We start from the raw sequence: 26,282 nt of genomic DNA, 5'->3' as shown, positions 1-26,282 counted from the left end.
ACTACTACTACTTCTACTGCTGCTACTGCTACTGCTACTACTGCTACTGCTGCTGCTGCTACGTCTACTGCTACTGCTACTGCTAGTGCTACTACTACTACTACTACTAGGCCTACTATTATTACTACTACTACTACTAGGCCTACTATTATTACTACTATACTACTTATGCTACTGCTACTACTACTACTACTAGGCCTACTATTATTACTACTATACTACTTATGCTACTGCTACTACTACTACTACTACTACTACTACTACTACTACTAGGCCTGCTATTATTACTACTATACTACTTATGCTACTGCTACTACTACTGCTACTACTACTACTACTACTACTACTACTACTACTACTACTACTACTAGGCCTACTATTATTACTACTATACTACTTATGCTACTGCCGCTGTTTCCGTCGTTGCTATATAATAAGAAAGAAGGAAGGAAATGTTTTATTTAACGACGCACTCAACACATTTTATTTACGGTTATATGGCGTGGGACATATGGTTAAACACAACACAGATATTAAGAGAGGAAACCCGCTGTCGCGACTTCATGGGCTACTTTTTTCAATTAGCAGCAAGGGATCTTTTATATAATAAATAGCATCGGATATAACATTCAATTTCAGGCGCGAATGCAGGGGGATAGTTTCGGGTATCGAAACACCTCCCTTCTTAAGCAAATATTCTTTTTACTCAATATATTTTCTGGGGGAGCATGACTCGACGCCTCTATCAACTTCGATCGCTACAATCTAGACCACCACCCCCCCCCCCCCCCCCTTACTAAAAGTCTTGCACATGCGCCTGCATTATTGTTCAGTTTGATGTAATACCGTTTCCCACTTTTGATCTTAAAACACCACACGGGTCAATGCTTTCAAATTTGAGCAGAAGAAATCGGAAATTACGAACATAAGTTATAAAATCCGGCAAAACCAATTCGCGTCTGCTTGAATAAAGTATTTTCTGCGGAACTGCTATCCAGAAGCAAGTAACCAATCAGCGATCGCTGATGGGTTTACTCCAGTAAGCCACCGTAAAATGCTATAATTACTTGTGTGTAACCCTGGCAACCACAAACCTTTCTATTTTCTTTTTACTGTCTTAAAACGGCGACTGTGACGTAAATAGCCGCCATGATCTCATAGTGAGAAAGATATAAATAGGCGGAATCGATAACTGTGTTGCGTACGTAGTTCATTCAATGCCGTGACAGGAAAAACGGCGGAGATTTATTTCTACCGACGCGGTGTTAGCATGTTGCAACCAACAGGGTGTCAGTGTACGAGTCGAAGACGTCGTGCGTGTGCGTAGATGACGGATGTCAGGTAGGTGGCGTCGCTATCGTCTGTCGCATCGTTTTCTTTAATGTAGGGTAGGGGTGGGGGTGTGAGGCTTTTTCTGTTTTCTTTTTGTTGTTTATGTTTGAGTGTTTGTTTTTGTTTCTTTTGTGTTGTTTTGGGGGTGTTTTTTTTGTTGTGTTGCTTCTTTTTTATTAGTTGGGGGGGGGGAGTCTTCTTTTTTTTTTGTGGTTTTGAGGTTGGGTTTTTGGGGGGTGGAGTAGTTGTTGTTTTGTGCTTTGTTTTGGGGGGTGGGGGAGGGCGGGAGCAGAGAAGAGTGTTAAAGATTGTGGTTTTTTGTTTTTTCTTATAATCTTAATTTTTCTTCTTCTTTTTTTCTCTTCAATACTTTTATTTATTTATTTACTTTCTTAGATTATTTACTTACTTATTTACTTTCTTTATTTCATTTTATTTTATCTTATTTCATTTTACAAAGTATTTCTGAAGCTGTTTTACTCGTTTAAGAATGTCAGCGACAACACACTAGAGAGAAACGCAAAAAGACAAAACACAAAATATACATCTTGAGAGTTTGAGAAAATATTTATTTATTTATTTATTTATTTATTTATAAATATTTGTTTTTTATTTATTTATTTATTTATTTATTTATCATTAATTGTAGTAGAGACGTTTCAATAGCGATGTATTACTAAGTTGTTGTTTTTTGTTTTGTTTTTTGTCTCGGTGTAGCCTAAAGGATTTTTCCCCAGTACATTTTATAGCAATATTCCTTTTTCATAAATGTTTCGTTTAAAAAAAAAAAAAAATTAAATCTTGTTTTACCGGTGACTACTTACTGTGTCTTAAGTCTACCACACTTAAACGCTATCGAGGGGAGATACGGCATAATCCTAGCTGCTTTCACACTTACTCTTTAAACTAGTTTAACTAAACTGGTATAACTAAAACAGTTTAAAATGTTAGTGTGAACGCGATCTGTTCACTATATACCGTGTAACTAAAACACTTCGGTAGGTAGTTAAAATGTAAGTGTGAACGCAAACTGTTTTAGCTGAACTAGTATAATCACAAATGACAGTGACGTCACAGTTAGAATAAGCATTATTTGCGTTACCAGCGGAGTCCATTGTTTTAATGTCTTGCAGAAGTGCGGACAACTACACTTCCGCCTTATATCGCAGGGCCGTACCCTCTCTAATTTAATTAACACCCTACACCGCATCAACATACTGAGTATAAATTAGACAGAGGTGACCATACTACACATAGTAGCAGTATGGCTGGTCTAATAAAGGTCGAATTTGTTCAATCGTCTCGTGGCCAACCCCAAGTTTTATTAGATGGATACGCATACTCTGTGAACCACATTTTGGAAGGCTGCACTTACTGGCTATGTTAAGCTAGACCATGTACGGTTGAACTGACGACCGTTGAGGAGTATGTCCGAAACATTTCCGTCCACGACCATCCCCTGAATGATGAAAATTGCATTAAGTTTATAAGTACAATGCGGAAGAGGGCGCGAAGTGGCACAGCCACAATGCAACAGATATATAACGATGAGATTAATCTGCAAGATGCCGACGAAGTTCAAGTTATTCCCACCTATCCAAGTATCATAATCGCCATGTACTGACAGAGGAGAATCACAATATCACTTCTTCCACAGACCCGTTCACAGGTGGACTTACATGCATCATGGACAGAAACCAGAGATGGCAAACGCTTCCTACTTTTCACTGACGGCGATGACGACTAAATAGTTGTTTTTGCCACCGATGACCAGCTGATAGCTCTACAGACTGCGGAAACGGTGTACATGGACAGAACATTTTCATCTTGCCCTCCTCTGTGGAACCAGCCTTACATACTGCATGCTCGTTCTGGATTTCATACCTACCCCCTTGTCTCTGCACTGCAACCTGACCGACAGATCACTATATACGTCAGATTCTTTGACAATCTGAAAACTCACGTCCAACAAGTGGTGAATCGTCCATTGGATCCACAATTATTTCAGACTGATTTTGAGATTGCTGCTATTCGCGCGGTTCAACAAGTGTTTCCTCACGCTGACGCGAGAGGTGTTTTTTTCCACTTCTGCCAAGCTGTTTGGCGCAAGACACAGAATCTCGGCCTGGCGGTTCTCTACAAGAACGATCCGACTGTGGGGACATGGATCCGCCGAGCGGCATGTCTTCCTCTCCTTCCCATCCCTGAGGTCCAGGATACGTGGTTGGAAGCCATGAACCAGTTCCCGGATGTACCCACAGCCATCGAGATGAATGACTATATGGTGACAAACTGAGTTGACGACGATTCTCGCTTCCCAATTCTCCTATGGAATCACTATTTGACAACTGGCCCGCGGACTAACAACAACCGTGAGGGTTTCCATGAATTGATTAACCGATATCTTCCTCATCAACAACCTAACTTGTATCGGTTCATTGATTTAATTAAGGGAATCGAGAAAGCCGAGCGGTCAAATATTATGCAAATCGAATTTGGGGCTGCCCCCTCTCTCCCCCCCCCCCCCCCCCCCCCCCCCCCAGGAAATGAGTGTATCAAGAAATAGATAACAGACTGGTGCGCCTCAAAGCACAACTGCAGACTGGAGCAAAGACTCCTCTCCAGTACCTCGATACAGTTGGTCATTTAATTAAACTTGGATGAACACAAGTTATAAAAAGTTATTTTACCATATTGTAAGTTCTATATCGTAATATGACATCTGTATGTCTTGTACTTTTACAATATTTAGTTTTTATGTTTGTTGTCATGTGACACTTTTTAATAAATGATGTAATGTGGATTGGTCCACATTTTTCGTGTTCTTGGTAAAAGGCAGGGGCCTCATTCACAAAGGTCTCTTAGGCTCTGCTAGACAACAAAGCATCCTCTTTGGAAGTCTTTTAGCATTGCACTGCGAGATCGCAATCTGCGAGAGTTTAGTGAATTAGGCCCCAGGTAATTAGTCTCATCCGTTTTTACGAAATGGGACTTCGACTGTATGGGAGTAAACCAAAATGACTATGCATCCTCGTCTTCATAGTGCAATATATCTGTCACTACTAATTAATAATATAACGGCGTGGGTGTAACAAAGTAGGATCTGTTCTGCAACTCCCTGTCTAGAAACTTAATTTATACCTACAATATACAAGTATACGGAACAGCTGCTGCTGAGACTACTCACTGAAACCCGACTCCCATACATTTGTGTCTTTGACTGATTCAAGTTCGTTGCTCTGCTAGTGCGAGTTTAATGTAACACACGACACAAATACAACTGTCTTCTATAATGACAGGTCGGGGCCAAGGATCTTCATTACCATTCTATTCGTGTACGTGTCTGTCGCTGAGGATAAAAACTGCAGGTTATGTTACAAGTGATATTTTAGTGTAGCCCAGCGGTGCGGTGGGACATAGGATCGATTGAGATATGTGGACTCAGGACTGAGGTTTTTAATGGTTCCAACCAGTGGCTTACGACTGGTACATCAAAGGCCATGGTATGTACTGTCCTGCTTATGACAAGGTACATATTAAAGTTGTTGCTGTTTTATTGATATGAGCAGTCTAGGTAGTAGCGGCGGGTTTTATCTCTTTCTACCTATCCTCTCTCTCTCTCTCTCTCTCTCTCTCTCTCTCTCTCTCTCTCTCTCTCTCTCTGCTCCACAACTGGTGTAACAACAGCCGTGGTATGTACTATCCTGTCTGTGGGATGGTGCATATAAAAGAACCCTTGTTGCAAATCGAAAAGAGTAGCCAATGAAGTGGCGACAGCCGGTTTCCTCTCTAAGTATATGTGTGGTCCATAATCATATGTCCGACGCCATATAACCGTAAATAAAATGTGTTGAGTGCGTGGTTAAATAAAACATTTTCTTCCTTCCTTCCATATAACCGTAACTAAAACGTGTTGACTGCGTCGTTACATAAAACATCCCCTCTCTCTCTCTCTCTCTCTCTCTCTCTCTCTCTCTCTCTCTCTCTCTCTCTCTCTCTCTCTCTCTCTCTCTCTCTCTCTCTCTCTCTCTCTCTTAGGCACAACTGGAACATCAAAGTCCGTTGTATCTACTGTCCTGTCCTATACACATTCCGTAATACATAAAATACCACACTCACTTTCACTAGATAAATTTTTTTACGAAACTCGTGAACTTCCCAGATACCAACATGGGAAGTTCACTCGTTTCGTAAAAATTATATCTAGCGAAAACGGGTCTGTCTGTCTGTCTGTCTGTCTGTCTCTCTCTCTCTCTCTCTCTCTCTCTCTCTCTCTCTCTCTCTCTCTCTCTCTCTCTCTCTCTCTCTCTCACACACACAAACAAACAAATAAACAAATGTTTAAAATAACCACGTTAGGCACAAATGGTATATCAAACTTCGGGGTATGTGCTGTCCTGTCTATGGCATAGTGTATATATGTTTCTGTTTCTCGACCAAATCTCAAAATAACCATAATTATGTTAGATATTAAATATCCCTCGTTTAAAACGTTCTGCCGTGTGGTTAAACAAATATTCCTGTCTCTGCTTGTCCACTGTCGTGAAATATAACTTGTGGATTAAAGGGACACACCCTAGCTACGGCTAGTTGTTAACCATTACGGCGTTGTTTTTCGCTATTAAACCCATTTTTTCACAAATAAAATTGCACTTTACTTACCGTTTATTATTTAGAATATACATTTCCATTCACCTGAAGTGGGTTTTTTGGGTAATCCTGGTAATCCTGGTGTTTGTAATACCACAAAATAAATTTTTTGTATTTCTTAAAAACGGACGCACGTTTGAGAAAAAACCGTTGAGCAGACAAGGTCTAATCTATTTTTAGAGGGGATATTTCCATTTCAATGTCACAGACGTTGGTATACCACGTGACCGTTATCATTTTGGTTCGGTTTGTTTTCTCGTGCACGGTCGCGCAATCAACATCCGATTTGTTGTTGTTCATTTGTGAGATTTTTCTTCACAGTTCGTGAACATTTTCAGTAACAATAAAGTTCAGACAAGTAAGTGTCTCAATACAAAACGTTACAAACCCTTAAAACCAATAATTTTGCTAAGTCTTACGATATCTGGAGAGGGGATACAACCAGGACAGAACAGTTGGAACATGTCCAGGAAGGGGAAAGAAACGCACCCCAAGTCTGTGAAATTTGTCGTGACGTAGGCATTGTTGTGCTTCGAGCGACATCTACCGGTGACATCAAAATACTAACTTTCAAAATTATTTCAAGTAATTGGGACATGGGGATTCCCATGGTATTTATCGATATAAAACCTGCTTTTTCACTCCATTTGATAAAAACGTGATCTAAGTGTGTTACAGGTTTGTAGATTAACCAAATTATAATTTATTTTCGCTGGATGGAACTAGGGTGTGCGGCTTTAATTATCCTAGAGTATCATTAGACAGAGATGCAACCAGGAAGAAAGTCATTATTACCTGATGAAGAGGACTTTACGATATATTTCTCAGTAATGACAATGTTTGGCTTTCATTTATAGCCATTGATATTATCTATTTACGAAAAACAAAGGTTATATTTGGAAAATATATTTTATTGCCGTGTTAGAAAAAATAATAATGGTGAGCGGACGGTAGGGAGGAAATTAAGTTTGACAATGTTTAGTTCTTATTTATGTGACGAATTATGTTTTGGGGGGTTTATAGTAAATTTAATACTTGATTAAAACTGAAAATTATGTTCACTTCAGGTAATAAACATTACTGATAAAATATCCTCACCAATTTTACTACTTATTAAGTAAAAATGGCACTTGACACTTTTTCAGATAACACTAGCTACCATAAATCCGTTTACTACATAGGGCGGGACGTAGCCCACGTGGTAAAGCGTGGTAAAGCGTTCGCTTGATGCGCGGTCGGTCTTGGGTCGATCCCCGACGGTGGACCCATTGGGCTATTTCTCGTTCCAGGCAGTGCTCCACAACTGGTGTAACAAAGGCCGTGGTATGTACTACCCTGAGTGGCCCATGAAGTGGCGACAGCGGGTTTCCTCTCTCAATACCTGTGTGGTCCTTAACCATAATGTCCGACGCCATACAACCGTAAATAAAATGTGTTGAGTATGTCGTTAAATAAAACATTTGCCTTTTGCTACATAACCACCATTTAGTGGTATAGCAAATATCGATAACAAATGGTATCAACTCAGTTTATACATCCAGCTACATACAGGGATTCAAATGGCATCTGGCCTCCAAACGTATGACAAAAAGGGAGGTCTTCAGCTTTTCAATATTTAATTGCTCCTTCATGTACAGCAATATTCCTTCGGCTTCAGCTTTTGGTGTCCACGTGTCACAACTTCTTAGATATCTTAGGATATCATTATAATGCCGATATGCACCAATATCGTGTTATTCAGGCATAGATACGTTTCCTTTATGACTATATAACATTCAAGGATTCCTCAGAATTTTCAATATTGTTTTTAGTTTGTTTTGTTTTTGTTGTGGGTTTTTTTGTTGTTGTTTTTGTTTTTTTTGGGGGGTGATTGTTTTTGTTTTTTATGTTGTTTTGGGGAGTTGGGGGGTGGTAGGGTTTTTTAAGGGGGAGGGTTTCGTGTGTGTGTGTGTGTGTGGGGGGTAATGGTAGAATATATTTAGAACCTGTTTTAACTAGTACCTTCTCAAAGAGTCGTTAAATTTCATTGTGGCTGGAAGCAGGTACTTGGATGCGAACTCAGTACCTGCCAGCCTTAGTTTAAGGTCCGACGGCTTAACCACTACACCTCCTAGGCTGTTCGAAGATAATTGGCGTTCTTAAGGAAATCATCGTACGTGGGCGGTTAATTTGCCGAGTGCGTATTATATCCCGTTTCACTCTCCATTCACAGTGACATCAGCGACGTCTCTGCAAATCAGAAGAGCTTTCAGAATCGTTTTTAACGAGCACCAAATCCTTTTTGTACTTTAAAAAATCCTGTTTTTGTACAATAGCCCACGCAAATGTCCTGTAATCTGCATCATTTAATGTTTCAATTGTAATTTGTTTTTCCCAGCTTCAGTTTAAGCCACAGCGAATTAAATATCGAACTTGTATGTCAATGTCCATTAGCGGGTTCAAACTCTCAAAGCAATTACAAGGTATATATATAGTCAGCGAGGTATATATATAGTCAGCGAGGTATATATATAGTCAGCGAGGTATATATAGGCCATTGCTTACTTATTTACCTATGTGCAGGGATATGGGGGGTGGGGTGGGGTGGAGTGGTAGCAGTATGAAAAAGGAGTTAGCAAACTGCATATTAATTAATATCGCCAAGAAGTTTGTTTTGTTCAACGACACCAGTAGAGCACATTTATTAATTAATCATCGTCTATTGGATGTCACATATTTGGTAATTCTGGTAATTAAGTCACCAGAGGAAACCCGCTACCTTTTCCTAATGCAGCAAAATATCTTTTATATGCACTCTCCAACAGACAGGAAAGCACATACCACGGCCTTTTATATGCACTCTCCAACAGACAGGAAAGCACATACCACGGCCTTTTATATGCACTCTCCAACAGACAGGAAAGCACATACCACGGCCTTTGACCAATTGTGGTGCACTGGTTGGAACGGGAAAAACCCCAATCATTTGAACGGATTCACTGAGGTGGTTCGATCCTGCGACGCAAGCACCCCAGGCGAGCACTCAACCGACTGAGCTAAATCCCGCCCCTTAATTTCCTTAAGAACTTTATTGAACAAAGAAAGAAGTGTTTTATTTAACGACGCGCTCAACACATTTTATTTGCGGTTATATGGCGTCAGACATATGGTTAAGGACCACACAGATTTTGAGAGGAAACCCGCTGTCGCCACTGCATGGGCTACTCTTTCCGATTAGCAGCAAGGGATATTTTATTTGCGCTTTCCACAGGCAAGATAGCACAAACCATGGCCTTTGTTGAACCAGTTATGGATCACTGGTCGGAGCACTCACTCAGGGTTTGGAGTCGGTATCTGGATTAAAAATCCCATGCCTCAACTGGGATCCGAACCCAGTACCTACCAGCCTGTAGACCGATGGCCTAACCACTACGCCACCAAGGCCGGTTTTATTGAATAAATGTGAGACACTTTCACTTGTATCCCAGTCCCAATTCATAGTCGTTTGGATCATAAGCGTATGAGACAGAAGTGTGTTGGGTGGGTGGGGGGGGGGGGGGGGGGGGGGGGGGGGGGGGGGCAGGGGGCAACTCGTTCCTCCAAGTACTGGAGCAAATATTCGTATTCAGCCAAAAGCGATGGAGGCGTTCGGGCAAACTGAGCTGGCTTGAAAACATTTCAACCTATATTTTCATCATTCTGTAATGATGAATTTTACTTAAAGTTAAAGTTTGTTTTGTTAACAACACCATTGGAGCACACTGATTTATTAATAATCGGCTACTGGATGTTAACCATGTGGTAATTTTGAAAAATAGTCTTAGAGAGGAAACCCGATACATTTTTTTACCATTAGCAGCAAGGGATCTTCAATATGCACTTTCCCACAGACCAGACAGGACAGTACATACAACGGCCTTTGAATATGCCAGTTGTGGAGCACTGATTGGGTCAGGAAAGACGCCAATCGGTTGAACGGATCCACCGAGGTGGTTCGATCTACTGACGCAAGCACCTCAGACGAGTGTTCTACCGACTGAGCTGAATCCCGTCCCTTTACTTGTAGAATGCAGTAAATTGCATTTTAGGACATCTAGTTTTCACCTTTTTTTTTCAGGAGACCATTCCCCCGAATTTCTCTAGAATTGACGTAAACGCGCTACCAAGAGAATCAGACCAGTTCAGCTAAATGTGTAATAGGCCTACAAAGTCCTATATAGTATCTTGAAAATAATGCTTTGCAAAATGTTGTTAATTTAAAAAAACCAAATGTATAATTGATTACTGTCGAACAATACATTTCTATTGTGTGCTTTAATACTCATTAGTTGTCATCTTTGTAAACTATCGTTCAAGCCTGTGCTCCACAACTGGTGTAACAAAGGCCATGGTATGTACTATCCTGTCTGTGGGGTGGTGCATATAAAATATCCATTGCTGCTAATCGGAAAGAGTAGCCCATGAAGTGACGACAGCGGGTTTCCTCTCTCAATATCTACGTGGTCCTTAACCATATGTCTGACGTCATATAACCGTAAATAAAATGTGTTGAGTGCGTCGTTAAATAAAACATTTCCTTCCTGTCTTCCTCCCCCCCCCCTCTCTCTCTCTCTCTCTCTCTCTCTCTCTCTCTCTCTCTCTCTCTCTCTCCCCTGCCTCCGCCTCTCTCTCTGTCTCTCTCCCTTCCTCCCTCCCTCCCTCCCTCTCTCTCTCTCTCTCTCTCTCTCTCTCTCTCTCTCTCTCTCTCTCTCTCTCTCTCTCTCTCTCTCTCTCTCTCTCTCTCTCTCTCTCTCTCATGCAGGTGCTATATACACATGAGTAATTATGTGTGCATCTTCTAGAAGAAATGGGTCTTCGTTAATCCATTATACTGCAATCGACAATTCTATATCAAGGATGAGCATCTTAATTACACAATCGATGTGAGCATTGGAAACCGCGTAAATACGTGATGTTCAGATAAACACCATTCTTGTTATGGCCTCTTTCTCTTGTTTCCTACTTATCTTTATGCCATGGGCGGTTCCAGCCAGAGGATCTAGAGGAGGGTCAGGTCAGGTCATAGGATTTTACCTGTACATTCAGAACAAAGTGTTGTAGCGCACACCTGTTATGGGCGCAGGTGCCGGCCTCGGCCAGCTCCTCCGTCAAGGACAGGAAAAGTTGGGGGTGATTGGGAGAGGGGGCGGCCGCGATGGTAAGTGCAAGGGAGCACCAGCAACCCGACCCTTTTTCGTTTTTTTTTTTCTTCTAAAGCTTCAATATCGAATATAGTTTTCTTTAATCATTTAGAATAGCTCACCCATATTACTGTTGCGAGCCATTCTTCGTAATCCTTCGATACTACTCGCCATCACCCTACGTCTATGCGGGTGGCCTAATGCGCGACTAAATTTTCACTTAGGTGTACACTTCTGGTGTTTGTTTGCTCATTGAACAAGGGACAAATTATGACATAGAAAGACCAGAAAGAAATGTAAATTGTGCAACAAGGACGACATAGAAGATGAATATCACTTTATTTTGATATGTCCCTTGTATATAGATCTATGATCTCGTTATATATATATTATATTATTGGTTCAAACCATCGGTGTATAAACTTGTACAATTATTATCTGTTCAAAACAAAAAACAACTCTGGACTCTTGGTAAATATTTCAAACAGGCAGCATATTTACGTTCTCCACTCATTTGAATGTCCATATTCCAAATACACGATCTCTCATGTATATGTTTCTGTTTATGTATCATTGTGTATTTTATGCCTATGAGCCGCAAGGTTTAAAGCAAATAAAGTATATCATACTGAACGATGAAAGGAAGAAAGGAATGTTTTATTTAACGACGCACTCAACACATTTTAATTACAGCTATATGGCGTCAGACATATGGTTAAGGACTACTCAGATAATAAGAGAGGAAACCCGATGCCGCCACGCAATGGGCTACTCTTTCCGATTAGCAGCAAGGGATCTTTTATATGCACCGTCCCACAGACAGGATAGCACATACCACAGCCTTTGTTATACCAGTCGTGGTGCACTGGCTGGAACGAGAAATAGCCCAATGGGCTCATCGACGGGGATCGATCACAAACCGATCGCGCATCAAGCGAGCGCTTTACCAGTAAGCTACTGAGCAATGGATTTATGGAAGGAAGGAAGGAAAATGTTTTATTAACCATGCACTCAACATATTTTTTTATTTACGGTTATATGGCGTCAGACATATGGTTAAGGACCACACAGATATTAAGAGGAAACCCGCTGTTGCCACTTCGTGGGCTACTCTTTCCGATTAGCAGCAAGGGATCTTTTATATGCACCGTCCCACAGACAGGGTGGCACATACCACAGCCTTTGTTATACCAGTCGTGGTGCACTGGCTGGAGCGAGAAATAGCCCAATGGGCCCACTGACGGGGATCGATCCCAAACCGACCGCGCGTCAAGCTACGTCCAGCCCCTACTGAACGATGGATTCATGGAAGATCATAATAATATAATGTCAACATGGGGTTTCGTACTGGGGATGGTGATTTTTGTTCTTGCTATTGTTGGGAGGAAGGGGTATGGGTTTTTGTTTTCGGTTGGTGGTGGGGGTTTTCGGGTGCGGGGGGTGCGGGGGTGATAGTTATAGCGTTAGTGGAATGGGTGGGTTTTTTTGTTGGAGGTGGATACGGCTTCTTGGGTTTGGTGGTTTGTTTTTGTTTCGTTTTGTTTGTGTTTTGGGGGGTTTTGTTTGGGGGGTTAGTTTGTGGTGGTGGTGGGTTTTGGGTTCGGTTGGTGTTTTTTGCTTTGTTTTGTTTGTTTGGGGCTCTTTTCTTGGGGGGGGGGGAGGGGGTTAGGGGAGGTAGTGGGGTGAGGAAGTTGTATTTGTTATTAATTCACAACCTTGAATTATGAAGTTTGTGTTTACAAGAACAAACAGGTTTTATCACGTTTCTTTAAAAAATTTTGAAAAAAACCTTATTAGTCTCCATCTGGATGCTGTAAGTACACATGTGTATGCTCGTATTACTGTTAGCGCTGGAATACTCGGTCATATGGCGTGTCTTCGAGGCTTTCCATAAACATTCGCCGCAGAGAACGTTTATTTAACGGGCGTTAGTACATAACACATAATGGCGTATTCGATGGGTTATAGATTTATAATCCATCAATTTGTCTTGACATCTGTTAAATAAATATTTTGTGATTGTGTCAGTTGAACAAAATAGCATTGTTTGGAAAGTAAATTCGATAAAAATGTATGTATAAATTTGCTTTACTTGTACGTTTGTGTTTGTTGTTTGTGTGTACGAGTTCGTGTGTGTGTGTGTATGTAGTTGGTGGGGTTTGTTTCCCTGTTTGCACTGCTACACGACTAGTATATCAAAAGTCGTGGTAAGTGCTGACGTCTGAGGAGTGTAAATATATCTATGCGTTTCTAAATCATAATACTTGTGACGTGTCTTTAGTGAGTTTCCGTTCTTCTTCTCTGCCACATTTATTAGACGCGGATCCAGGGCATCGAGGGGATCCGAACCCCCCACCCCCCACCCCCTCCCCCGTTCACGACGAATACTCTCGACGAATTAAACAATGCGCTGGAGTGTTGTTAAATAAATATTCCTTTCCGTTCAACCATAACAAAATAGTTATTTGTTGAAATCTACGCTGATGCAAAGAGGCAAAATGTTATAAGAATTGTGACAGAAAAGAGAGTCTGTAACTAAGACCCTCATCTAGAGTGTCAGAAAGTTAACAGTGTTGAGGGCGGAACGTAGCCCAGTGGTAAAGCGCTCGCTCGGTCTGTGGGCCCATTGGGATATTTCTCGTTCCAGTCAGTGCACCACGACTATCAAAGACCGTGGTATGTGCTGTCCTGTGTGGGATGGTGCATATAAAAGATCCCTTGCTACTAATTGAAAGAAATGTAGCAGGTTTCCTCTCAAAGACTATATGTCAAAATTACCAAATATTTGACATCCAATAGCCGATGATTCATAAATCAATATGCTCTAGTGGTGTCGTTAAACAAAACAAACGTCTTCTTCTTAACAGTGTTGCTGACACTGAATCCCACATTACTGACATTCAGTCAAACATTACTGACATTCAGTCAAACATTACTGACATTCATTCCCTCATTTCTGACATTCAGTGCCACATTACTGACATTCAGTTCCACATTACTGGCATTCAGTGCCACATTATTGACATTCAGTGCCACATTTCTGACATTCAGTGCCACATTACTGACATTCAGTCCCTCATTTCTAACATTCAGTGCCACATTACTGACATTCAGTTCCACATTACTGGCATTCAGTGCCACATTATTGACATTCAGTGCCACATTATTGACATTCAGTGCCACATTTCTGACATTCAGTGCCACATTTCTGACATTCACTGCCACATTACTGACATTCACTGCCACATTACTGACATTCAGTCCCTCATTTCTGACATTCAGTGTCACATTACTGACATTCAGTTCCACATTACTGGCATTCAGTGCCACATTATTGACATTCAGTGCCACATTTCTGACATTCAGTGCCACATTACTGACATTCAGTGCCACATTACTGACATTCAGTCCCTCATTTCTGACATTCAGTGCCACATTACTGGTATTCAGTTCCACATTATTGGCATTCAGTGCCACATTTCTGACATTCAGTGCCACATTACTGACATTCAGTGCCACATTACTGACATTCAGTGCCACATTACTGACATTCAGTGCCACATTACTGACATTCAGTGCCACATTACTGACATTCAGTGCCACATTACCGTCATTCAGTGCAACATTTCTGACATTCAGTGTCACATTTCTGACATTCAGTACCACATTACTGACAATCAGTGCCACATTACTGACGTTCAGTGCCACATTACTGACATTCAGTGCCACATTACTGACATTCAGTGCCACATTACTGACATTCAGTGCCACCATTACTGACGTTCAGTGCCACATTACTGACATTCAGTGCCACATTACCGTCATTCAGTGCCACACATTACTGACATTCAGTGCCACATTTCTGACATTCAGTGCCTCATTACTGACATTCAGTGCCACATTACTGACATTCAGTCCCACATTTGTGACATTCAGTGCCACATTACTGACATTCAGTGCCACATTTATGACATTCAGTGCCACCATTACTGACATTCAGTGCCACATTACTGACAATCAGTGCCACATTACTGACGTTCAGTGCCACATTACTGACATTCAGTGCCATATTACTGACATTCAGTGCCACATTTATGACATTCAGTCCCAAATTTCTGACATTCAGTGCCACATTACTGACATTCAGTGCCACATTTATGACATTCAGTGCCACCATTACTGATATTCAGTGCCACATTACTGACATTCAGTGCCACATTACTGGCAATCAGTGTCACATTGCTGACGTTCAGTGCCACGTTACTGACATTCAGTGCCACATTACTGACATCCAGTGCCACAATACTGACATTTAGTGCCACATTTATCACATTCAGTGCCACCATTACTGACGTTCAGTGCCACATTACTGACGTTCAGTGCCACATTACTGACATTCAGTGCCACATTATTGACGTTCAGTGCCACATTTCTGGCGTTCAGTGCCACATTACTGACATTCAGTGCCACATTACTGACATTCAGTGCCACATTACTGACATTCAGTTCCACATTACTGACAATCAGTGCCACATTTTTGACATTCAGTGCCACATTACTGACATTCAGTGCCATATTACTGACATTCAGTGCCACATTTATGACATTCAGTCCCAAATTTCTGACATTCAGTGCCACATTACTGACATTCAGTGCCACATTTATGACATTCAGTGCCACCATTACTGATATTCAGTGCCACATTACTGACATTCAGTGCCACATTACTGGCAATCAGTGTCACATTGCTGACGTTCAGTGCCACATTACTGACATTCAGTGCCACATTACTGACATCCAGTGCCACAATACTGACATTTAGTGCCACATTTATCACATTCAGTGCCACCATTACTGACATTCAGTGCCACATTACTGACGTTCAGTTCCAGTGCCACATTACTGACATTCAGTGCCACATTACATTTTGACGTTCAGTGCCACATTTGACATTCAGGCCACGTTCCAGTGCCACATTTTTCTTTATCGTTCAGTGCCACATTACTGACATTCAGTGCCACATTATTTCAGTGACTGACATTCAGTGCCACATTACTGCCACATTTCTGGCGTTCATTCACGTTCAGCCACATTACTGACATTCAGTGCCACATTACTGACATTCAGTTACCACATTACTCAGACAATCACATTCAGTGCCACCTGACGTTCATTTTACTGACATTCAGTGCCACATTTTCTGACGTTCAGTGCCACCATTACTGACATTCAGTACCACATTACTGACATTCAGTCCACCTGACAATTACTGACACATCAGTTCAGTGCCACCTTACTGACTGACATTCAGTCCCACATTACTGACAATTGCCCAGACATTCAGTCCCACATTTTACTGTGCCACATTTCTGACGTTCAGTGCCACATTACTGACATTCAGTGTCACATTACTGACATCCAGTGCCACAAGGGATCTTTTATATGTGCCATCCCACAAACAGGATAGCACATACCACGACCTTTGATATACCAGTCGTGGTGCACTGGCTGGAACGAGACGTCAGTCTAATAATTGCCACTACAAAGCTGTCTCGGTCTGCCACAACAATAATCACAGTCAAACAGCGGACTACTTGTGCGGGTATTTTTTCGTAGCCTGTTTCCATCGGAAGTTAACCTGAGCATGACATGACGTTGGCACATGTCAGATTAACTAACAGGTCGAGACTGATAGACGTTAAGATCTTATTATAATTCAGTCTGTGTATACTATAACGATTGGTTAATCAAATCCATTTGCGTCGTAAAGACCAGCATTAACGTGTCGGAAATTGGGAATCCCATACAGCATATTTACATATTCCTATCTCTGGATGTTTGATTGAATGTACTTTCTCTAAATATAATTGCTTTTGAAAGATTTCATCACAAATTTTTAGTGAAAATCGTGTTCAAAAGCGTTTTGTGCTACGTCACTTGTGTATTTTGCTTAACAGGGAAAAGTCAATTTACGACTTTGAAAGATGCAATTAACGTCCGCAAATTGTCAAATACGACACAGTTATCCCCTAATTCCATTTAGATTGAAAACCTTCTAATCTGTCAGAAATTACCGAATGTCGAAAGATCGCCCTGCAACGTATCTCCGCAGATTCGCATGCTGCTAATTCTGTCTCTCAGGAACAAGCCCGCCATCTGGAAGAAATTCACTTAATTCGTGTTTACGGTTTGTTTAGTTTCCTACACAGCTCAAACAGTCGGTTTCCTCATTCTTCCAGTTGAAAACAGCCCTTAAGCTGGAGCTACCTTGGCAGGGCTGTAGCGGGGGAAACCTTTGAAGAAAACATTTGCCTGGTGAAAGCCGTCCGGTTTACCTTGTGGTGTTTATCTTGATCGCCAGGCCGGTCTGAACGAGCTTGTGATGACTGCTGGGAACCAGGTACCCCATCAAGCTCGGGATGTACATTACACAAGACGATCAAGATATACACGTTTATCTTGTATCTCTGCTAGGAAGGGGGCGAGTCGTAGTCCAGTGGTAAAACTGTTCGCTTGATGCGCGGTCGGTTTGGGATCGACCCCCGTCAGTAGGCCCATTGAGCTATTTTTCGCTCCAGCCAGTACACCACGACTGGTACATCAAAGGCCGTGGTATGTGCTATCCTGTCTAGGGGATGGTGCATATAAAAGTTTTCTCGAAAAAAAAAGTAACCCATGAAGTGGCGACAGCGGGTTTCCTCCCTCAATATCTGTGTAGTCCTTAACCATGTGTCCGACGCCATATAACCATAAATAAAATGTGTTGAGTGCGTCGTTAAATAAACCATTTCCTTCCTCTGGCTAGGGCTGGTATTTAGAGGAAATGAATGAAATATGCTTCAGCGCATTGGAAACTATACGGCTATTACATTATTATATATGGCGTCAAACTGTAACATATGGTTGAAAGAAAGACAGAGGGGAAACCCACTGCAGCCATATAATCAACTCTTAATGGGAAAAAAAGCAGCATGGGTAGGCGCGTGTGTAGGGGGCGAGGTCGGGTGTCAAAACCTCTCACTGCTAAAGCGAATTTCTTTTTTAATATGTATTTTTCGGGGTAGTATGTCTCGATCCCACTAAAAACGTGGCTAGCCACAGTCTGGACCCCTCTGTATAAATTCCTACAGCTTCGTCTTTCAGGTACACTGTACTTTCTTGTAGACACAACTGTACACTGTACTACGGCACTAGTTGGGGCCATCGTCGCAAACCAAGGTAGCATTCTGTATGGCGTTTCGTATATGGATGGAAGGAAGGAAGGAAGGAAGGAAGGAAATGTTTTATTTAATGACGCACTCAACACATTTTATTTACGGTTATATTTAGCAATCATATTTAGTTGAAAGGTGAATTAATATAATTGCCAACACACACACACACACACACACACACACACACACACACACACACACACACTGCTGAGACCTTCCGATGCCTGTAAACGTGATTTGATACACAGCGATTTGTCGTATCGATTAATCGATTTATCGAGGACACTGAGAACGTGCAGAGGGAAAAAGAGGGAAAACAGGACAACGGGTATTAACGAATATTGACGGAAATGAACGCAATCCACTTCAGTGTGTTGCCAATAGAATGATTGATCACATTCTTATACATTCCACCGATATCATGAAGAACGAACAAAAAAATCAAACACGTTGGAAGGGAGGGGGTGGGATTACGGTTATTAACTAATAAATTGTGTCGCTCATTGGATGGCCCATTGACAGCCGAACAAGGACAATCCAATGAGAGCCCCTGTTGCTCGCCGGGCGGCCTGGCAGTCCTGGAGGTATGACGTCATCGCTCGATACTCGTCAGAAAGGAAAAGGCTGAGCCGATCCAGGGGGTTGTTTCCACCTGGCGACCGGATGTAATTAATTATTTAAATTCCGCTGCAATGATGGATTTATTACATTAAGACTTGGGAATGCTTTTTCTCCTTTTCACTTCTCACCAGGGGTGCTTTATTTCTTTCTTTCTTTCTTTCTCTCTTTCTTTTTTTTTTTTTTTTTTTTTTTTTGTTGTTGATGTTATTGTTGTTCTTTTGGTGGTGGTGTTTTTGGTGGTGGTTGTTGTTGGGGGTTTTTTCGGGGGGGGGGGGGTTGGGGGGTATTTGTTGGGGTTTTGATGGTTTTGGGTTATTTTCGGGGGTGGTTTTGTTTGCTTGTTTATTTGTCGTTTTTCATTTTTATTTTATTTGTTTTGTTTTTGTTGTTGTTTCGTTTGGGGGGGTTTTATTGGGGGGTTTTGTGGGGTTTTGTGTGTGTGTGTGTGTGTGTGTTTTTTTTTGTTTGTTGTTGTGGGGTTTTTTTTGGGGGGGGTTGGGGGGGTAACAATCAGCATAATTAAGTGAAATTATTTCTGATTTCGGTACAATATTAAAACGTTGATGTATCATGTTTCTTTGATCCTATCAAATACTAGTAACTGACGGAATGTTTTCGTACTTTTTTCCTACATTAATTTAAAGCTCCTGCTTTAAAATTCACTGCGTACATAGCCTAAAATAACGGGGGGGGGGGGGGGGGGGGGGGGGGGGGGGTATCAATAAAAAAAGAATGACATAAGGTCTTCTGTAGCTAGCCAAAAAGGACACTTAAACTAAGGGTACGTTTTAATACATTTTTGGAAGCAACAGTCCTTCCAACCACCTTCTTTAGACCCTGCAATTTACCGTTAAATTTGCATGCAATTGGCATTGAAAGAAAATAAAACAATTTAAAAGATTTTTTATAAAGAAAAGGAAAAGCAGCAAAAAAGAAGAAGAAAAAAACAAACAAACAAAAAATAAAAATAAATAAAAAATGTTAAAAAGAAAAAAAGAAAAAATAGCAAAAACCCAAACAAACAAAAAACACCCATAAGAATATTTCATTTCTTTTTGTCATTTGTTCGCTGTCGCCTGTTAACAATGGTGTCACTTTACACACGTGTGAACATAATAATGTGGATGTTGTCCTTTAGGCACTGTAAAGTAATAATGCACGCCACTGCTGGTGGTTTTCTCTGACAGTCTAATGAGATCTATTTCTGTAATGAAAATAATAACGCGTGGGACGTCCTCTGTGGCCCGATACCTCTAATATAGACCACGTGACAATGACTCATACCCACGTACAGTCTTACGTATTTAAAACGATCACCTAGAGATCAAAGAACGACCTTTATGACTGGCTGGAATATTATCTTGGTTTAAAATAAGAAGAAGAAGGAGAAGAAGAAGAAGAAAATAAAAACAAAACACCCAAACAACTAGATCTGACTATGTTGACCATTTGCACAAATGAAAGAAGGAAATGTTTTATTTAACGACGCACTCAACACATTTTATTTACGGTTATATGGCGTCAAACATATGGTTAAGGACCACACAGATAATAAGAGAAAAAACCCGCTGTCGCCACTTCATGGGCTATTCTTTCCGATTAGCAATAAGGGATCTTTTATATGCACCATAACACAGACAGGATAGCACATACCACGGCCTTTGATATACCAGTCGTGGTGCACTAGCTGGAACGATAAATAGCCCAATGGGCCCACCGAAGGGGATCGATACCAAACCGACCGCGCATCAAGCGAGCGCTTTACCACTGGGCTATGTCCCGCCCATTTTCACAAATGAGAGTAGTTTACAATTTCGCATATTTTTATTTTTTTAATCATTATTTTTAATGTAGATTTTTTTCGAAGGGACAGTTAATTTAATAAAATAAAATAAAATAAAATAAAAATATGATTGCTTTCGTTTTGTTATTTAAATGAAACTTTTAGGGTTTTTGGGGGGGAGGGGTTGGTAAGTGTTGTCTTTGGGGGGGGGGGATTTTGTTTGGTTTGTTTGTTTGTTTGGTTTCATTTTGTTGTTGTTCTCTTTATTGTGTGTTTTCTTGGGCTGGAGGTGGGAAATATGGGGGGGGGGGGGGTATTTTTTGTTTGGTGTGTGGGGGGGGGGGGGGGTAAACCATGATTTTGCCATTTTGGTTGTTACTTTCTACTTACCTGATATTGTGCTCATAAAACTTAAAGGTGTACGGTACTTTAAAAACGCCGTGTGATACATGTGGTTAAATCGTACCAGTTCGTGCATTGATAAATGACAGACCGGCCTCGGTGGCGTCGTGGCAGGCCATCGGTCTACAGGCTGGTAGGTACTGGGTTCGGATCCCAGTCGAGACATGGGATTTTTAATCCAGATACCGACTCCAAACCCTGAGTGAGTGCTCCACAAGGCTCAATGGGTAGGTGTAAACCACTTGCACCGACCAGTGATCCATAACTGGTTCAACAAAGGCGATGGTTTGTGCTATCCTGCCTGTGGGAAGCGCAAATAAAAGATCCCTTGCTGCCTGTCGTAAAAGAGTAGCCTATGTGGCGACAGCGGGTTTCCTCTTTAAAAATATGTGTGGTCCTTAACCATATGTCTGACGCCATATAACCGTAAATAAAATGTGTTGAGTGCGTCGTTAAATAAAACACTTCTTTCTTTGATAAATGACAAGACACGAGCACGTTGATTAATTAATCATCGGGTATTGGATGTCGAACATGTGGTAATTCTGACAATTTATTCTTCAGAGGAAACTGAGTGAAAACTCTTTCGAGTAAAAATATAAATCCTGTTTCCATATAATCTGTGGTAGGTTTGCGTCATGATATCATATGTGCGTCACAATATATTTTAAACAAGATATTTTGATATATATATATTTTTTTATTTTTTTTTTGGTATCATATTTCTAACGGATCATTATAGATTTATGGGGTCTAAAATCAACCGATTAGGAGATGTAGAGACTCAAAGTTGGTGTTGGCGGCCATATTGAATTTATGCTAATTAGCACCTTTCCCGGTGTCAGATAGATTTTGGATATATTGTTCAGTGGGTCATCTTAGCAATATAACACACACAAAATCCCTCCTGTTGCCATTTGTTCTAGGTTAAGACCTATTTTTACTGCACTATTTATAGGACCACAAGCTCAAAAGGGGCGGGACGTAGCCAGTAGTAAAGCGCTCGTTTGATGTGCGGTCGGTCTGGGATCGATCCTTGTCGGTGGATCCATTTTGCTATTTCTCGTCCCATCCAGTGTTCCACAATTGGTGTCACAATTGCCTTGGCATGTACTATCCTGTCTGTGGGGTGGTGCAAATATAATAGATCCCTTGTTGCTAATCGACAAGAGCAGAAACGGGTTTCCTCTCATTATATATGTTTGACGAGAAGAAATTAAAATGTGTTGAGTACGTCGTGAAATAAAACATCTCTCTCTCTCTCTCTCTCTCTCTCTCTCTCTCTCTCTCTCTCTCTCTCTCTCTCTCTCTCTCTCTCTCTCTCTCTCGTTCTACGCATGCTTCTTGAAGCGTCTGCGATAGATGAGTCATTCATAGACGTTTTCTAGACAGAAATCGATAAACTGTAAAAATAAGTCTCAGCCACGTTCTTGGGATTCATTCTGAGAATTTCATAATGGATGTCGGCGTCTCGAGGGAGCGGCACTCTAGGGCGGTGTTCAGGTGAGTGGAGGTCTTTGAAACACACACCTGGTGTCTGTCAGTATTTAATGTCACCAGCGGTGCCGTAGTTAGCAGCATAATGTTTTCACAAGGGTATCCAAAAGTGGGACAAGGGGTACACTGCATTGGTATAAGTGTATCTGGTTTTAATAGTAGATTAACCCTAGTTTCTGGTTGATATTGCAAGTGCGTACCTAGTTTAAAATGCGTGGGGTGGCAGTACAGACATAATCAAGGCACAGTAAGAGGTATTTTCTAAACAGATAAAAAGGCGCGTTTAAACTAACAATGACCATGGGCGTACGATTGCCCCCCCCCCCACCAAATTCCGGCAAAACAGGGGAGAAAATTCGGGCACATTTTATCTGGGTAAAATTTCGAGCAAACCAACCCCTCCAGCCCCCCTAAATCAAAGAGTCCCCATACGCCCATAACAATGACACTTGTTTTTCTGGCAGGAAAAAAAACTCTCTTACACTCGCTGGGTATAACTTCGTATTGGGGGGATGGGGTTGGTGCTCTACACCGCCCGACATTAGTCTAGGTAGGAGTTTGCAGTGGAGGGGGAAATGGTCGGGAGGGTCGATACATAACATCACGGAGAACAACTCCTCGTGGACATAGCCCAGTAGTAAATCTCTCGACTGCTGCACGATCGGTCTAGGATCGAATCCCGTCGTTGGGACGATTGGGCTATTTCTCGTTCTAGCCAATGTCGTGGCATGTGCTATCCTTTGTATTGGATGGTACATGTAAAAAATCCATTACTGCTAATGGAAAAATGTAGCGGGTTTCTTCTCTAATACTGAATGTCATAATTACCAAATGTTTGATATCCAATAGCCGATTATTAATAAATCAATGTTCTCTAGTGGTGTCGTTAAACTAAACAAACTTTAACTTTCGTGACAGCAAGAGTGATCTGACACCCAACGTTCCGTGGTTGATAACATGACCTCTTACTCCCGTCTCCCACAGCTTGGGGGAGGGGGGAGAGCAGGACGTAGCTCAGTGGTACAGCGCTCGCCTGATGCACGATCGATTCCCGTCGGTGGGCCCAAAGGGCTATTTCTCGTTCCAGCCAGTGCTCCACAGTTGGTGTAACAAAGGCCGTGGTATGTACTATCCTCTCTGTGGGATGGTGTATATAAACGATCCCTTGCCGCTAATCGAAAAGAGTAGCCCATGAAGTGGCGACAGCGGGTTTCTTTTCTCATATCTGTGTGGTCCTTAACAATATGTCCGACGCCATATAACCATAAATAAAATGTGGTAATTTTGACAATTTAACTGAGGAAACTGAGTAAAAACTCTTTTAGTAAAAATATAAATCCTGTTTCCATATAATCTCTGGTAGGTTTGCGTCATGATATCATATGTGCGTCACAATATATTTTTAACAAGATTTTTTTTTTTTTTTTTTTTTGGTATCCTATTTCTAACGGATCATTATAGATTTATGGGGTCTAAAATCAACCGTTTAGGAAATATAGGGACTCAAAGTTGGTGTTGGCGGCCATATTGAATTTATGCTAATTAGCACCTTTCCCGGTGACAGATAGATTTTGGATATATTGTTCAGTGGGTCATCTTAGCAATTAATGTAGCCGATGATTAATTAACCAATGTGCACTCGTGGTGTAGTTAAACAAAAACTTTAACTTGTTGGTACTGTGAATCTTATTTCATTACCTATAACAAAACGTTTTGTTTTGTTTAATGACACGACTAGAGTACATTGATTTAATAATCATCGGCTATTGGATGTCAAACATTTGGTAATTTTGTACTATGCTGTCTTGAAGGAAACCCGCTACATTTTCCCATTAGCAACAAGGGGTATTTTATATGCAACTTCCTAGTCATGGTGCACTAGATGGAACAGGAAAAACTATGTGTGTAAATGGATCCACTGGGGTGATTCGATCCTACTAAGAAGCACCTAAGGTGAGCGCTCTACCGACTGGGCTATATACCATCCATTCTCTAATATCCATCAGTTGATTAAAATAAAAGTTCAACGTTGTTTTGTTTAATGACACCACTAGAGCAGAGAGGAAACCCATTTCATTTTCCCATTAGTATCAAGAAATCTTTTATATGCCCCTGTATGAATGTATAAGGAAGATATGCCCCGGCCAAGAATTCACATTCTAGTAGAATGGTAAGTAGACCACAGTGACCTAGTAATGGTAGGAAAGAAAGAAAGAAATGGTTTATTTAACGACGCACTCACCACATTTTAATTACGGTTATATGGCGTCAGACATATGGTTAAGGACCACACAGGTATTGAGAGAGGAAACCCGCTGTCGCCACTTCATAGGCTACTATTTCCGATTAGCAGCAAGGGATCTTTTATATGCACCATCCCACAGACAGGATAGCACATACCACGGCCTTTGATACATCAGTCGCAGTGCACTGGCTGAAACAAGAAATAGCTAATGGGCCCATCGACGGGAGTTGATCCTAGACCGACCGCGCAACAGGCAAGTGCTTTACTACTGGTCTACGTCCCGCCATAGACCCGTCAAAGACTGGCGTATACAAATTGAGTTACTAGGTTTCGCCATTGGAGAGCAATGGCGCCCCGGGCACGTGTCGGTTCTGCGTGTTGGATAAGCAAAGGTACCTTGTTTGTTCACGTGCCTGGAGAGAAGATCAACAAAGCACTAAACTAAAACGAAGCTAGTTACTTTAATTAAGTTACGTTTCTTTGCACCACGCCTGATCAAATTATGACAACCTAGAAGCAGACCTTTCTCCATTTTATCGGATTTTTGCTGAACATGTTTGCATCAATCCTGGGGGGTATTAATGCAATTATTTCTCCAGAAATCTTGAAACTTTTTTTTTGTGTCAGATTCGCCGGAGCTTAGCTGCCTGGCGAATTTTATCATTAATAACTCCGCGTAGGCACCTTGCTTCGACCAATCAATACGACCGAACCTTTGACATTTACTAGAGCGCGCGCCCGGCGTATCAACCATTGGCAGTATCAGAATTTGATCAAGGAGAAAAATCAAAGATTGAATAGGTTGAGGTCCGTCGATGCCTCTTAACGTACGCGACGTAAACAAACCGTAAGCAGATTTTCTAAAGGAAAAAAAAGCCATGTTTTCCTTTACACGGTAATAAAGAGACAAATAATGTACTATTCGGAGTCGAACCTTTTGGATCATTTGGCATGGAATTTTTACAACTTTTGGTTTTAATGAACTGACTTGTGTGTGTGTGTATCGAGACATTGGCTGTCGTATCTGAACCAGTTTATTTTCGCCTTTGAACCAGTTTATTTTCGCCTTTGAACCAGTTAATTTTCGCCTCTGAGACAGTTTTTCGTTGACTCTTGATCAGTGTATCGTCGCCCATGAACCAGTTTATCGTCTACTCTGAACCACTCTATTGACGCCTCTGAATTGGTTTATCGTCGATTCTGAACCAGTTTATCATCGCCTCTGAACCAGTTTATCGTCGCCTCTGAACCAGTTTATCGTCGCCTCTGAACCAGTTTATCGTCGCCTCTGAACCTGTTTATAGTAGCTTCTGAACCAGTTTATCTTCTACATGATGTGTTAGTGGACTGCTTAGCAGACAAATGATGTCAGAGTTTCA

The 26,282-nt window shown here is 41.3% G+C and overlaps 2 protein-coding genes across 2 annotated transcripts in view; both read left to right on the top strand.

The window, feature by feature from the left end:
* The first annotated feature begins 1,106 nt into the window (after positions 1-1,106).
* Positions 1,107-26,282, top strand: part of LOC121379022 (serine/threonine-protein kinase SBK1-like) — a 42,919-nt gene continuing 17,743 nt past the window's right edge. Inside the window, exon 1 of the mRNA XM_041507463.1 lies at positions 1,107-1,341. The gene's annotated coding sequence lies outside the window, so the exon portion shown is untranslated. The remainder of the gene's footprint in view (positions 1,342-26,282) is intronic.
* LOC121379518 lies at positions 3,140-3,628 on the top strand. The gene has a single exon (XM_041508163.1). The coding sequence runs from the start codon at positions 3,140-3,142 to the stop codon at positions 3,626-3,628; it is 489 nt and encodes a 162-aa protein (XP_041364097.1).

This window comes from Gigantopelta aegis, chromosome 8 (genome assembly GCF_016097555.1).
Source record: "Gigantopelta aegis isolate Gae_Host chromosome 8, Gae_host_genome, whole genome shotgun sequence".
Lineage (NCBI taxonomy): Eukaryota > Metazoa > Mollusca > Gastropoda > Neomphalida > Peltospiridae > Gigantopelta > Gigantopelta aegis.
Note: the sequence above shows the minus strand (reverse complement) of the source record. Positions and strands in the feature narration are given on the sequence as shown.